The sequence below is a fragment of the Paramisgurnus dabryanus genome, chromosome 8, assembly GCF_030506205.2.
Source record: "Paramisgurnus dabryanus chromosome 8, PD_genome_1.1, whole genome shotgun sequence".
NCBI lineage: Eukaryota > Metazoa > Chordata > Actinopteri > Cypriniformes > Cobitidae > Paramisgurnus > Paramisgurnus dabryanus.
Window position 1 is genome coordinate 19,421,380 of NC_133344.1, and position 13,198 is coordinate 19,434,577.

A 13,198-nucleotide genomic window follows, 5' to 3' on the forward strand; every position below is an offset into this window, starting at 1 on the left:
CCTGATGATTTAAATAATTAAGAAACAAGAACAGCAAAACAGGGTTTTGATGAGGATGATACGAGAGTTGACAAATTCAGTAACTAACTTCCCTATTGGAACAGAAGTGAGCATTGTAACAGGCGAGGTTGCATCTTTGAGAATCTAAAGATACAACGTCGGCTGGGTGTAGGTGTTAACATTGTTAGAACAACAGATGACAGAGATTTGCTGATGACTCTAGCATTAAGGGAAAATAAAACATAATTGCAATGTATATACAGATAGGAAAAATAACAGGTCTTCATGACTTATTACATTCCAACCTTTAATGACAGTACAACATTAAATTAAATTAATTCCTTACATACATTTAACTATTCATTCTGTTTGAAAACAAAACTGTTACAAATTTACTATTAAAAGTAAAAAAAAAAACAAGGACAGTTTTACAGTCTGTTTGAAATCCCTAAATTGGTAGAGACCTGTTTTTAAACACTTTTTGAATTAAAAGTTTTATTTCAGCTGTGTTTAAAACATAAATAATGGGATTTAACATTGGCGGAGTTGCATATGCCAGAGATACGCTGATGATTCTTGCATTGGGGGAGAGATAAGTTGTTAATGCAATAAGATAAATGCAAATAATTGGAAGAAATAGTGAAGTTACCAACAGCAGGTGAGAAACACAGGTCTTCAAAGCTTTCAAACGTCCTTCCCAAGTTGTGATTTTACTTAAGGCAAGAAAAATGCCTAGATATGATAGCAAAATAAGAATCAATGGTGCTATAAGGTATAAACCTGTGTTAAGTTTTGCTATAAAAACATTTATGCTATTGTCATTACATGCCAACCTATACACTGGTCCATGATCACAAAAAAAACTTTGTATTACATTAGATTTACACAATGAAAGTCGGCTGATAAAATACATAGTCACGGCCACTAAAAAAGCATTAAATGCCCATACTGCTGAACATATTAAAGACATGACAGTATTTGTCACAATATTGTGATATCTGAGTGGCTGGCAAATTGCAACAAACCGATCATATGCCAAAACAACAAGTGTGGAACATTGCGTTGAACCAAAGAAGAAAACAAAAAACATGTTTGCCAAACAAGCATTGTAGGAGATGTACTGTGATTCAAAAACAAACGTCCTCATCATGTTAGGAATCAAAGCATTAGTTTCACCAAAGTCAGCCAAAGCCAAATTAAACACACCAATGTACTTTGGGCTGTGCAGACTCCTGTCAAAGGCTATAATGAGAAGAACTGTACAGTTCCCTATTACAGCAATAATGTAAGTGCAAAATAAGAAAATATAATAATAGTGGCTATATGGTACACCCGTAAGTCCAGCGATGAAAAAGTATTCAGGATGCACAATTGAGACATTCACATTGAACAAACTGGTATCATTGGCATTCATAGTAACTTTGAGTTTGATCTTCTGCCAGGGCTGATAATAGAAATTACAAGAATACTTAAAAAATGCATAAAAATGTTATTTCACGCAAACAATTGTCAAATTCTAGAAATAGACCTTTATGTAGATTAGAATATAAACTGCATAATATTTGAAACACAAACCTGTACAGATAAACTAAACATACATCTAAAGAAAGACTGAGTGACCAGTGAAAGTTTGACAGTAAGCTTCTTTAAATGACTCAGCTGTGAATAAAAGCTTTTATTCTCTCATAGCAAAGATCACTGGATATGTTTGTCACTGAATCCAAATATATATCCATTGATACGACCCTAGCGAGAGCATTCAAACAACACAATGATGTAATACTAAATGCTTTAACCACATTTGCATAAACAGTTTGTAGTTGACACAAGCTGTACATCACCTGTCAACATCACCTGTCAACATGGCTGTAGCTACTATTGAGGACAACGAGGTCATGTCCTCAGCAAGATGCTTGTTTGATTATTGTGTTATGCTTTTTAGTAAATTATAATAAAAGAAAATAAAAATATGCAAAGAAATGTGTAACTGCAGAAAGGTTTATTAGTCAAAAACATACTTTTTTTCACAGACCTGCTCAACAGTTACTTTTTATATTATGCATTTCTGGAAAGGATTTAGGTTGTTTATATTTTTGTTTTGTACATGGAAGAGCAAGCGTTGTGTCAAAAATACCTTTGTGAGGCCTGCCACAGTGTAGCCAGTAAAAATCCTTTAGCATTATTGTCCTCTTAATGTATATATAAAAAATTATAATACTATACAAAGTACTGACAAAATTAATACTGAAATATGTTATTGAAAAATAGTTTTTTAGAAATTATTAGAAAAACACTTTATCTTTTCAAAGACAGAATGAGCAGTAGTACAATAGTTGGGGATTAACATACAGTAGCTGGGTCTACGTGCATGTAACATTTTATTTCTTTTTGCCAATAACTGTAAAGTGGCAAAAGTTTCCAGAAAAGATTAGAGGTCATAACAACAAGTTCATGTCAAAATGAATCCCTGAATTAGACATTTAAATATAATAGATCATGAAATTATATAAATTGATATATTTTGTCCAGCACTTACTTAAATTCACCCAGTAGATGGCAGTAAAATAATATACAACTAATGAATCAGAAATTTCATGGTAAAATTACATAATGTGAATTTTATTGTGACATTTTTAATACTAAAAATAATTTAACATGCCTTAAATATTAGTCTTCTTTTCACACTTTGTTTCATTTCGGGCTTAAAAAGATGTAGAGCAACGTAGGAACTTAATCTCATGGCAAAGGCAAGTTCAGTCCCTGCGCCATGGGCAGGCTTGTGAGTCACCAGTGCCCGCCCTGGACGCCCTGTGAGTCACCAGTGCCCGCCCTGGACGAACCTGCGGACTCCCTTCACCTGTTCAACAGCTCCATGTTTTTATCAATAGGCCACTGTTATTAATTAAAAGTTATTGTTTTGTACATATATAACTCCTGAATAAAAATAAAAATGTGTTTGGTCTGATTAAAAAAAAAAAATATTTTAAACGAATTTGATTGGTTTGTCAATAGTGAGCGCGGATATGTTTGGTCGTTTGCTAAGCGCGCCACCGCTTAACATTAAGACACGATTGAGTGCTGCCTGCAGTGAGACTGACACGTTATGGTTCTGCTGTTATCTTTCACTATTTTCGCTGCTGAAACAACAAAAACAGTCAACATTGCGCCTAAAATGTAAGTGGCTTAATATGAATTACTTGTTTAGTGAACTGCCATTAAATCTGTCACATTTTCAACCGTGATGTGATGCTGCTTAACTGTATCATGTTATTAAAAACTCCATATTTTTACTGCAGTATGTTTAACCCACTTTGTTAACACACTTTGTGTTTGCTGTGCTTATTTGTTTAACTTTGCGTTATTACCAGGGTGCGATTTGCCGGGGGGGGGAAGCGTGGGATTTCCCCCTTTCTGGTCAATGTATCCCTGCCTCTGCTTAATTATTTTTATCCCTGATGGGGATAAATTTATCCCCCCCCTCAAAGTGATCAGTGCTACTACACTAGTGGCGAGACGGATCACAAAACTTATCACGGATCCGTGGTTTGATTAAAGTCAATTTTATTTTAAAATGCGCTACTTTGGATGGCTCTGATATAGCTGCCGCACAGCCTCTCTGTATTCACCACTCTGAAGACTTGCTCAATGTCCCGCCCACGGCGCTATCTGATTGGTTACCAACCCGGTTACACCTCACGAGTAATAGCCTATCAACACTTGCGAGATGGTTATGGAGCTGTGTCGAAACGATGGAAGGCAGCATATTCAGCCGCATATTAATAAAGCGGGAATAAACATAACAATCTGATTATCTGTTTATGATGACAAGCAGAGTTAGTGTCCCAGTCACACCACTGAGAATGGTCGAAGTTACACACATGATAAATGCAGATGAGGCGTTTAGCGAGGTGCGGGCGCGTCCAGTTTGCGCACTGTAGCTCAGCATGGCGGTGTAAAGTTAATGTTATTACTTTAAAAGCAGCAGTAAAGCTGTTTCTACTGTAATGGTTTAACTTTGCAATCAATACATTGTTCATATTTATGTTTAAGTTGACACTACGTTGTGCCATATAGTTTTGCCATTCAAGATTTAATTATTGCGTGTTTTCTCGTTGTGCATGATCACAGTTCATATGTGTGAGGAAAGAAAAGCTATTAGAGCTATAATCGACGCCTATGAAAACATCCCCCCCTCTGTTTTTTTCACAAATCGCACCCTGGCTTTATCTAACAAATATGCAGCGCAAAGGAGAAGCAGAGAGAGTCACAGATGCAGCGAGATGCTGCAAAATCACAGAAATATTCGCCAATAAGAGAGCAGGTCAGTCAAGTTACCAGTGAAAGCACACATCTATATATTGCTGATTACATGTTTTAAAATCAGGTGCTGGCATGATGCATTGCTTTACGTACAGTCGTTGCTCTGAACACATCAGGCAGATAATTAATTTGCATTTTCAAAAAGTCCTGCTGTTTTCATGCAACCACAGCGAAACACCAAGGGTGATATGTGAAGTTTATCATTTTATAAAACTTTGTTTTTGTGAGAAACTGGATCGAAAGTGCAAATCATGCTTTTTATGGTCGTTTCATTTTATATTTGCAGTTCTTTAAAATACTTTTTTATCTATTAATATAAGTATAGATTATTATGTTTGTTTCATTTAATTTAAAATATTTTAATTTAAAAATTTGATCCCTCCCTTTTAAAAAGTGTAAGCCAGCTGTGGTAGGTAGTATACATTATGTATTCCTAGTAAGTTTTTGAGGGTTCAAGACTAAAATGCTAGAAAGTAGCTTGCACTAACATATCTTAAAATACACCAGTCACATTCTTTTGTCTCAAGATGCATACGTGATGTTTTTGTAAGGTATATTTGTAAAAACTATTAACATTGTAATATAACTAAGGCCTAGTCCTGGCTTAATCTAAACCCGGTCCTTGAAACCGCATCATAGACTATAACTCTATTTTAAGGTATTAAGGTCACTTGTTGGTCAGTCCCCTTTTCTATATTTTACATCTGTATAAATTTGTTCCCAGTCAGATGAACACAGTGGCTATATAAACTAATGATATTAACCTATAAGATTAGCAAATCCGGTGGATTACATGAACATGGTGACGGCAGCAGCAAGGTGGCCTGGGATGGAGTCAAATTCCTGGCCAGAATTATTGTCCCAGTCCACCCCTGGGTCCGCCCCCCATTTTTTTATCATACCCTTATTGGGGGCTGAGCCCACCTAAAATGAAAATCCTAGAATCGCCCCTGCTCCGAGGCTGAATCCAGCTGAAGCTGGCACTGGCACGGCCCAAGGTTACTGAATACCTACCTACGCACTCAATGGTAAGAAAAGATCAATTACTTAACACTGTGATTTTTATGTATTAAAATCATAACCAAATCTGTTCATGTGTTGGGGGACTATTTATTGTTGAATCAGGTAGATGCAAGGTATTGAGGGAATACAGGCGGTATATCAAATATATAAAAAAAAACAATTCATCTGAGTAAATGTGTTATTAAAAAGTGTTGAAAGTGTTATTTTCTGCAATTGAATCAACATGAGAACATTGACAGGTGATGTACAGCTTGTGTCAACTACAAACTGTTTATGCAAACGTGGTTAAAGCATTTAGTATTACATCATTGTTTTGTCAGAATGCTGTCACTAGGGTCGTATAAATGGATATATATTTGGATTCAGTGACAAACATATCCAGTGATCTTTGCTATGAGAGAATAAAAGCTTTTATTCACAGCTGAGTCATTTAAAGAAGCTTACTGTCAAGCGGTCACTGGTCATCAGGCTTTCTTTAAATTTATGTTTAGTTTATCTGTACAGGTTTGTGTTTTAATTATTATGCCGTTTATATTCTAATTTACATGAAGGTGTATTTTAAGAATTTGACAATTGTTTGTGTCAAATAACATTTTTATGCATTTCTTTCTGTACATTTTAAAGGATTCTTGTAATTTCAGCCCTGGCAGAAGATCAAACTCAAAGTTACCATGAATGCGAATGATACCAGTTTATTCAACGTGAATGTCTCTATTGTGCGTCCTGAATACTTTTTCATCGCTGGACTTACGGGTGTACCATACAGCCGCTATTATTATATTTTCTTATTTTGCACTTACATTATTGCTGTAATAGGGAACTGTACAGTTCTTCTCATTATAGCCTTGGACAGGAGTCTGCACAGCCCAAAGTACATTGGTGTGTTTAATTTGGCTTTGGCTGACTTCGGTGAAACTAATGCCCTGATTCCTAACATGATGAGGACGTTTATTTTTGAGTCACAGTACATTTCCTATAATGCTTGTTTGGCAAACATGTTTTTTGTTTTCTTTTTTAATATAACGCAATGTTTCACACTTGTTGTTTTGGCATATGATCGGTTTGTTGCAATTTGCTTGCCACTCAGATATCACACCATTGTGACAAATACTGTCATGACTTTAATATGTTCAGCAATATGGGCATTTAATGCATTTCTGATGGCCGTGACTATGTATTTTATCAGCCGACTTTCAATGTGTAAATCTAATGTAATACAAAGTTTTTTTTGTGATCATGGGCCAGTGTATAGGTTGGCATGTAATGACAACAGCGTTAATATTTTTATAGCAAAACTTAACACAGGATTATACTTTATAGCACCATTGATGCTTATCTTGCTATCATATCTAGGCATTTTTCTTGCCTTAAGTAAAATCACAACTTGGGAAAGACGTTTGAAAGCTTTGAAGACCTGTGTTTCTCACCTGCTGTTGGTAATTTCACTATTTCTCCCCATTATTTGCATTTATCTTATTGCATTAACAACTTATCTCTCCCCCAATGCAAGAATCATCAGCGTATCTCTGGCATATGCGACTCCGCCAATGTTAAATCCCATTATTTATGTTTTAAACACAGCTGAAATAAAACTTTTAATTCGAAAAGTGTGTAAAAACAGTTCTATACCAAGTTAAGGGATTTCAAACGGATTGTAATTCAGTAAAACTTGTAAATGTACTTTTCCTTTATTAACTTTTAATAATAAATTGGTAACAGTTTTGTTTTAAAACAGAATGAATAGATCAATGTATGCAATGAATTAATGTAAAAAAAAATGTTGGGATGTAATAAGTCCCTGAAGACCTGTTATTTTTCCTATCTACATATACTGCATTTATGTTTTCTTTTTTCTTCAATGCAAGAGTCATCAGCACATCTCTGTCATCTGTTGTTCTAACAATGTTAAATCCCATCAATTACATTTTAAATAATTTTCTAAATGCATATGAAGAAAAAACACCAATTAAAAAGATCATTTCAAAAAGTAGTGTGCTGTTTGTTTTTTAATGTATATACAGTATATTTTTATTTAATCTATTATCTGTACTGGCATAGTCAGTGTAGTAGACTAAAAACATTACATTCAATTTCACTGCAACTGCAACAACGCATCCAGCTGGTATTTTATGTTATGGTCCTCAATAAAGAGTTTCCCCAGTTTCATCTGCTATTTAAACTTCACAAACACTTTACATTTAAATAAATTTGATTTGCTGTCAGATTATATCATTCATCTGTTGACAAAAAATTGCCATGAAAGTGATACAATTCTTGTAGTTTTATTGTCATAGCTGTGTTGTGAACTTTCTATTCTCTTTCAGTTTAAATGATTTTGAAGTTTATATTTTATAGTTAACATTTTCATCTAGTGTGAGTGGCCCTTAAGCCTTGTTGTTTTGGTGTATAATCGGTTTGTTACCACAAAAATATACCATTGTGGCAAATAGTGTCATGTCTTTAGTTTTTTAAAAATACAAATAAAATACATCTGCAATTGAATACATTTCTTCAGAGCAATTTATTAAAATGTATCATAACACACTGAGTAAACAAGCAACTAACAGTTTAATTTACACTGGTGCTCTTATTACATGTACAGGACACTGATTGTGTGTGTTGATGATGCTGATGAAACTGTTATTAAATTAACAAAAACATATACTGTACAAAACTGTATACTGTACACATTAAACAAACACATCATTTCATACACTGGACAACTGTCTGAGGTGTTTCCCTGTCCTGTCATGATATAAACTCCAGACATATGGATCATACCCTTCTTGATTTAACGCCTAGTTTTTGTCCTTTGCAATCGTGCCACCAAGACTTTTCTCACCTCATCTGTTCTTAAACAATAAATAAATGGGTTAATAATTGGTGGCAAGAGGCTATACATCATTATTATGACCAATCGCAAATAAGTACTGAACTTTATGTTAATATTGCTAGATATTAACAAATAATATTGACAAATAATTAAAACATCTGGGTAAGAAAAACAGAGCAATAATGATGAGCTGAGGACTGCAGGTGGAGAAAGTCTTCAGTCTTCCTTGAGCGCTCGATATACGCAGAACGGCCACAATGATAGCACAGTAAGAGAAAACAATAATAGCAAGTGAACCCAGCAGCACTACCATTCCTTAAATAGATTATCTTAGATAATAATACAAATTTAATAAATACAGCATTTCCCATCAGTGTACACACATAAACAAAAAACAGGACTGCTGACACAATGCCATAATATTGATGCTGAAGTCCTGGAATGCCAGAAATCCTTTATAAAAGTTTCCATCGTTATTTTGTTCTATTATCATCACATATCCAACAATCTTTTAATGAAGTATGAGGTATGAAATTGTCTTCTGTAAACTTATGTAAAACTTGAGCGTGAGCTGCCTCAGATAGTGCAGATAGCCACAAATGCTTATCATCTTTTAGCTTCCTCCTCTACAAAATGAGCCCATTTACAGCGTTTTCTTTGGTTGTTTGCATGAATAATCCCTTGCTATTAATTGTATGCGTAAAACACAACAAAGTACTGTTATGATATTCAAAACTAAAAAAGTTATTTCCCAACCTTCAGTTGATTCAGAATAACTTAAGCATCTACAAGATAAAGACTCAGTTCTTTTTGTGCTTTTACTTCCACCTGCTGGTAACAACCAGAACTGTTTCCAGTCCCATAGAGCACACAGAACCAGAGTTATCCACTTTCAAAGCACAAACTTTTTTTGGTGGTTCATCATATGAAAAACATCATAAATAATAATATTTGTTACAAACAGCAGCTTTTTATGTAACTTCAAAGGGTTTTCTGTAAAATGATATAAAGATATTGCATTTATTCTACTGTGGTTATGGGGACACTTCAAATATGTTTAGGCATAAATTGAATACAAAAAGGATATTATTCCTTTTAGAGATAAATTTCCTCTAAAAGCTGATATTTGCTGGAATCAAACAAAACTGTCTGCAAGATTCTGGAGCACTCAGAGCCAGAGTTATTCACACTGTAAAAAATCCAATTAATGAAATGTTGGACGGGCAAAAATATATAAGTTAAACCAATTTTTTAGTTTGAGCTAGTTGAGAAGACATATTATTTTAAGTCTAGATAAATCTGTGTTTAAAACATTAAATGAATGGTTATTTTCAAATCCAGTCAACATTCAGAATGGCTAATGTTGACTGAACTAATTAAGACAAATCTGGTCAATATGTGGACTTATGACAGCTATGTTTCCTGACAACAAAATGCTCACAATATTACTGTTATTTGGTCACAAAATGTAATTGTAAGAGTTGTTCAGGCGTGAATGTATGTGCTTAAAGTTTAAATATGGGGTCGGTTAATAAAGATAGCGTCTATTTAAAAATGTGCTTGGACACTTTCGGACGGAGATTAGCTCCATATGAGCTCCATATGAGCTCCAGAAAATCACCGGCGCTTAAGCGCTCACACCCCGCCCAGCGCAGCCTCGCCTCGGCAAGCGCATCAGAAATCGACTGCTGGCTCTGATATCTCTGTGGCGTTTGAACGTGATTTAATTCATTTTAATTTCTCATACTTAACAATGAAAGGGTTATGTTTTAAATCATATTTTAGGATTGCACTTAATTGACATTGCTGTTGAGTGATGTTTCATATCTTTTACATTTGTTATAACCGGACTGCATGAGAATTTGAACTTCAGAGCTGAAGGAGTGGATGGAGAAATAGTCCCAATATCATAACAATCTTAAATAAAACTTCTAAATATACCCGTGTGTGTACCCGTGTGCGGTCGCGCGCGTGTGTGTATGTACAGTATGTGCGTGAGTTTTTAATTTAAAATGTCTTAACTCGGAAGGATCTGGATCACAGGTCATTTCATCCGAGATTAATCCGCACCTAACAGCCTGAATCACTTACTGATTCACATGACACAAGTCATCAGCTGTTTCCTCAAGTTCACGTCAGGTAAGTGTTTGTAAATAAATGTTAATTTTAGACTATATTAATTGGCAAAGACGCAAATACTCGACGTTTTTGTAAAGATATAAGTTATATAAAGGTGAGTTATGTTATGTGTCCGAGTTAAAGTGGAGCTATTTTAGTAAAGATTACCGGACAGGGTTTATTACTCCGTCTTAATTATAATTGGGACATTTTTACAAACAAACCTTATAAAATACAATACTGGCGTGCATTTTGAGACAAAACAATAGCACTCATATGTTAAGAGATGTCAGTATTTTAGTCAGTGATAAGTCCTGTCCGAGAAAACCGCCCAATAGTGTTTAAATCAATTACGTGTGATGTCTGAGGGAAATTTGGCAATTTTAGGGTAAAGTCTTTCACGTTCAAGCTTTATTATAATAAACATGTATTTATGTATGTGTGTGTGTATTTATATTCCTCTGTTTATCAACCAGAGCGGTGATGATGTGGAGAGGCAGACCAGAGGGATACATGGCGAAAGAAGTTCTCCTAAATGGCCCTTCAGATGTTCTGACTGACTTTGGAGTGCTTTTTGGACTGTTTTATGCCCTCTATCTAGAGAAGACTTAATTCTGTATGTACAGTCTGTATGATAAGTGAATGAAGGTTTTGTTTTTATGTGACTGAAGTTAATTATTTAACAACACCAGCATAAATTATTTGATAAATAATTTTAAAAAGTTTATTAAGTATTCCCAAATAATAAATATTAATTGAAGTAACACATAAAACATTGACTAAATACTTAAATTTTAATTGACAGAGTCTTTACTGTAAGTTTTTAAAGATTCAACTGATTAAAACATTTTAGCTGAATGAGCTATAAAGCTAGTTGAGCAAACATACTTTTTTATATTTGAGTCAAGTTTGGGCCAACTAAAAAACATCAATCCAGGAAACACTTTGGAGTCAGAAATTGAGTGAATGTAAAATTTCTGTGGAACTAGCTACTAAAAAATAATTCATTGAGCTAACAATTTATTTTTTACAGTGCACTTTAAAACACAGACATTATAAAAAAAAATCAAAAATCGCATAGTGTTTATTAGGGGACTGAAAACACATACATACAGGGCCATGCCCTAATAGGCTGAGGTGCCCCTCTCACCTATCGCCGCCTCCGGTCAAAACATTCTGTTCCTGCTTGCTAAAGATCCACTGTTTCTGGTTATCCATTTCGTGATTTCATGCCTGCTCCGGAGCATCTCTCACAATTTTCTTCAGCTTAAAATCTGGGGTAAAATCGGAGTTGTGCAAGTGTGTTTGTTTAACACTGGATTTTGTTGAAATGGGGAAGTCCCAGTGATTAAACAATCGGATCATGAGTCGCAGGTGGTCAACTTAAACTGCATCAAACATCTGAGTTTTGTTGGCAATCAGCGTGTAAGGGCATATAATGTAAATGACATGAACATCTAATGATTCATAAAAAATCCAGAGATAGTGGGATAATGTTTTGTGTGTTTTGCCTGCTTGTTACTCACTTTGCCCACTTTACGTCAAGTACGAAAGAAGCGGAAAACAGCTGATCTGTTTTTTATAAATCGAATAAAACTAAAGACTCTTCGCCGGTATGAAGGATGCAATACTACTCTTTAGGTACTCAGAATTAACATGAGATTAGCAGAAACAGTGTGTGTCACCTTTAAAGATATAATGTTGTAAGTCTACAAAGGAGAGTTGACTGTCGTTCATTTGCTTGTTGTTTTTTATACTGTACATTTAATGTGATTTTATGAGAATGTGTTTGTATTTTTTACCACACATACATTGACAGTTGTTGACAGGAATAATATGATAATTATTTACGTATGAACAGCTTTAGAGATTTATACATTTGTATGAATTTCTATTCATAAATAATAAAATTGTGGGCATTAGCGTTTACTCATATCAATGACACGTTTTTAGTCATATTTTTCTGACTTATTTATTTAAGACAGTTTACTCCTAATGAAATGTTCATGACTTCAAAGAATTACACAATATTAAACAACTTTAAACTTTAAAATTAATAATATTTCTGTAGGCATTTTATCATTTTTGTAACATTGCGTCAGAAGCTGACATTATAAGATCCTTTCTTCTATCACATCTCACCTGAAGCCTTATTGCATAACGCTAGTGCAGTTGAAATTCACACTGGCCAGTGGAGCTCAAGACGGTAGTAGGGGTAGAAGCCGCCTCCACTATAAGAAGCACCGTCTGAACGGCATAACCTCTGATTTTTACTCCTTCATGAAAACAAATCCTGAAGCAATTACAAGAAGCCTGCAACATTGTTAAACCTACACTAAGCAAACGGACGTCCCTCTCGGCAGTCAGATGGTGCAGAGTTGGTTTCCCTGCATGGATCCCATTCACCAGCCGGATTCTCATGTGCATTGTATCATCTGCTTGGAGCTCGACCATGCAGAGTCTGCTTTCGCTGGATCCGGGTGCCCACACTGTGATGACCTTCTGATGCGAGAGCTCAGGACCAGGTGCAACACCTCCCTCAGTGATGTTTTGCAGTTCCCTGTTGCCACCGCCGAGCCACTGGTGGTGGTACTGCCAATGAAAGAAGGTGAGCTTGTGTCAATGCCTTGCCAAAAGTCTCTGCCCCCTCACTTGCCAGTGCAGTTTGCTGCTGAGAACCTGGGAGCTCTGAAGTTCATTTCCTACAGGGCTGCAGAGGAGAATGACAAGTCAATGTCTCTGGCGGCGGCCTAGCAGGACTGGGATTGGAATCAGGGAGCACCATTCTGATGCAGAAAACCCAGTGTTTTTCTATGACAAGCTCCTGGTTCCTTTACTCGGGCTGCCAAGTGCCCTATTTCTGTCTGACCTGCATCAGGGGGTTGCTGGAGTGAATGTGGCACC

The 13,198-nt window shown here is 35.5% G+C and overlaps 2 protein-coding genes across 2 annotated transcripts; one reads left to right on the forward strand and one right to left on the reverse strand.

Annotated features, from left to right (window-relative positions):
* Window positions 1-448: 448 nt before the first annotated feature.
* Window positions 449-1,414, reverse strand: LOC135770406 (olfactory receptor 1M1-like). The gene has a single exon (XM_065280102.1). The coding sequence runs from the start codon at window positions 1,412-1,414 to the stop codon at window positions 449-451; it is 966 nt and encodes a 321-aa protein (XP_065136174.1).
* A 4,600-nt stretch (window positions 1,415-6,014) lies between these two features.
* On the forward strand, window positions 6,015-6,980 carry LOC135770404 (olfactory receptor 1M1-like). The gene has a single exon (XM_065280101.1). The coding sequence runs from the start codon at window positions 6,015-6,017 to the stop codon at window positions 6,978-6,980; it is 966 nt and encodes a 321-aa protein (XP_065136173.1).
* Window positions 6,981-13,198: the final 6,218 nt, after the last annotated feature.

Coding starts and splice junctions, on each gene's coding strand:
- LOC135770404 (XM_065280101.1), top strand. CDS start 6,015: ATGAATGCGAATGATACCAGTTTATTCAACGTGAATGTCTCTATTGTG.
- LOC135770406 (XM_065280102.1), bottom strand. CDS start 1,414: ATGAATGCCAATGATACCAGTTTGTTCAATGTGAATGTCTCAATTGTG.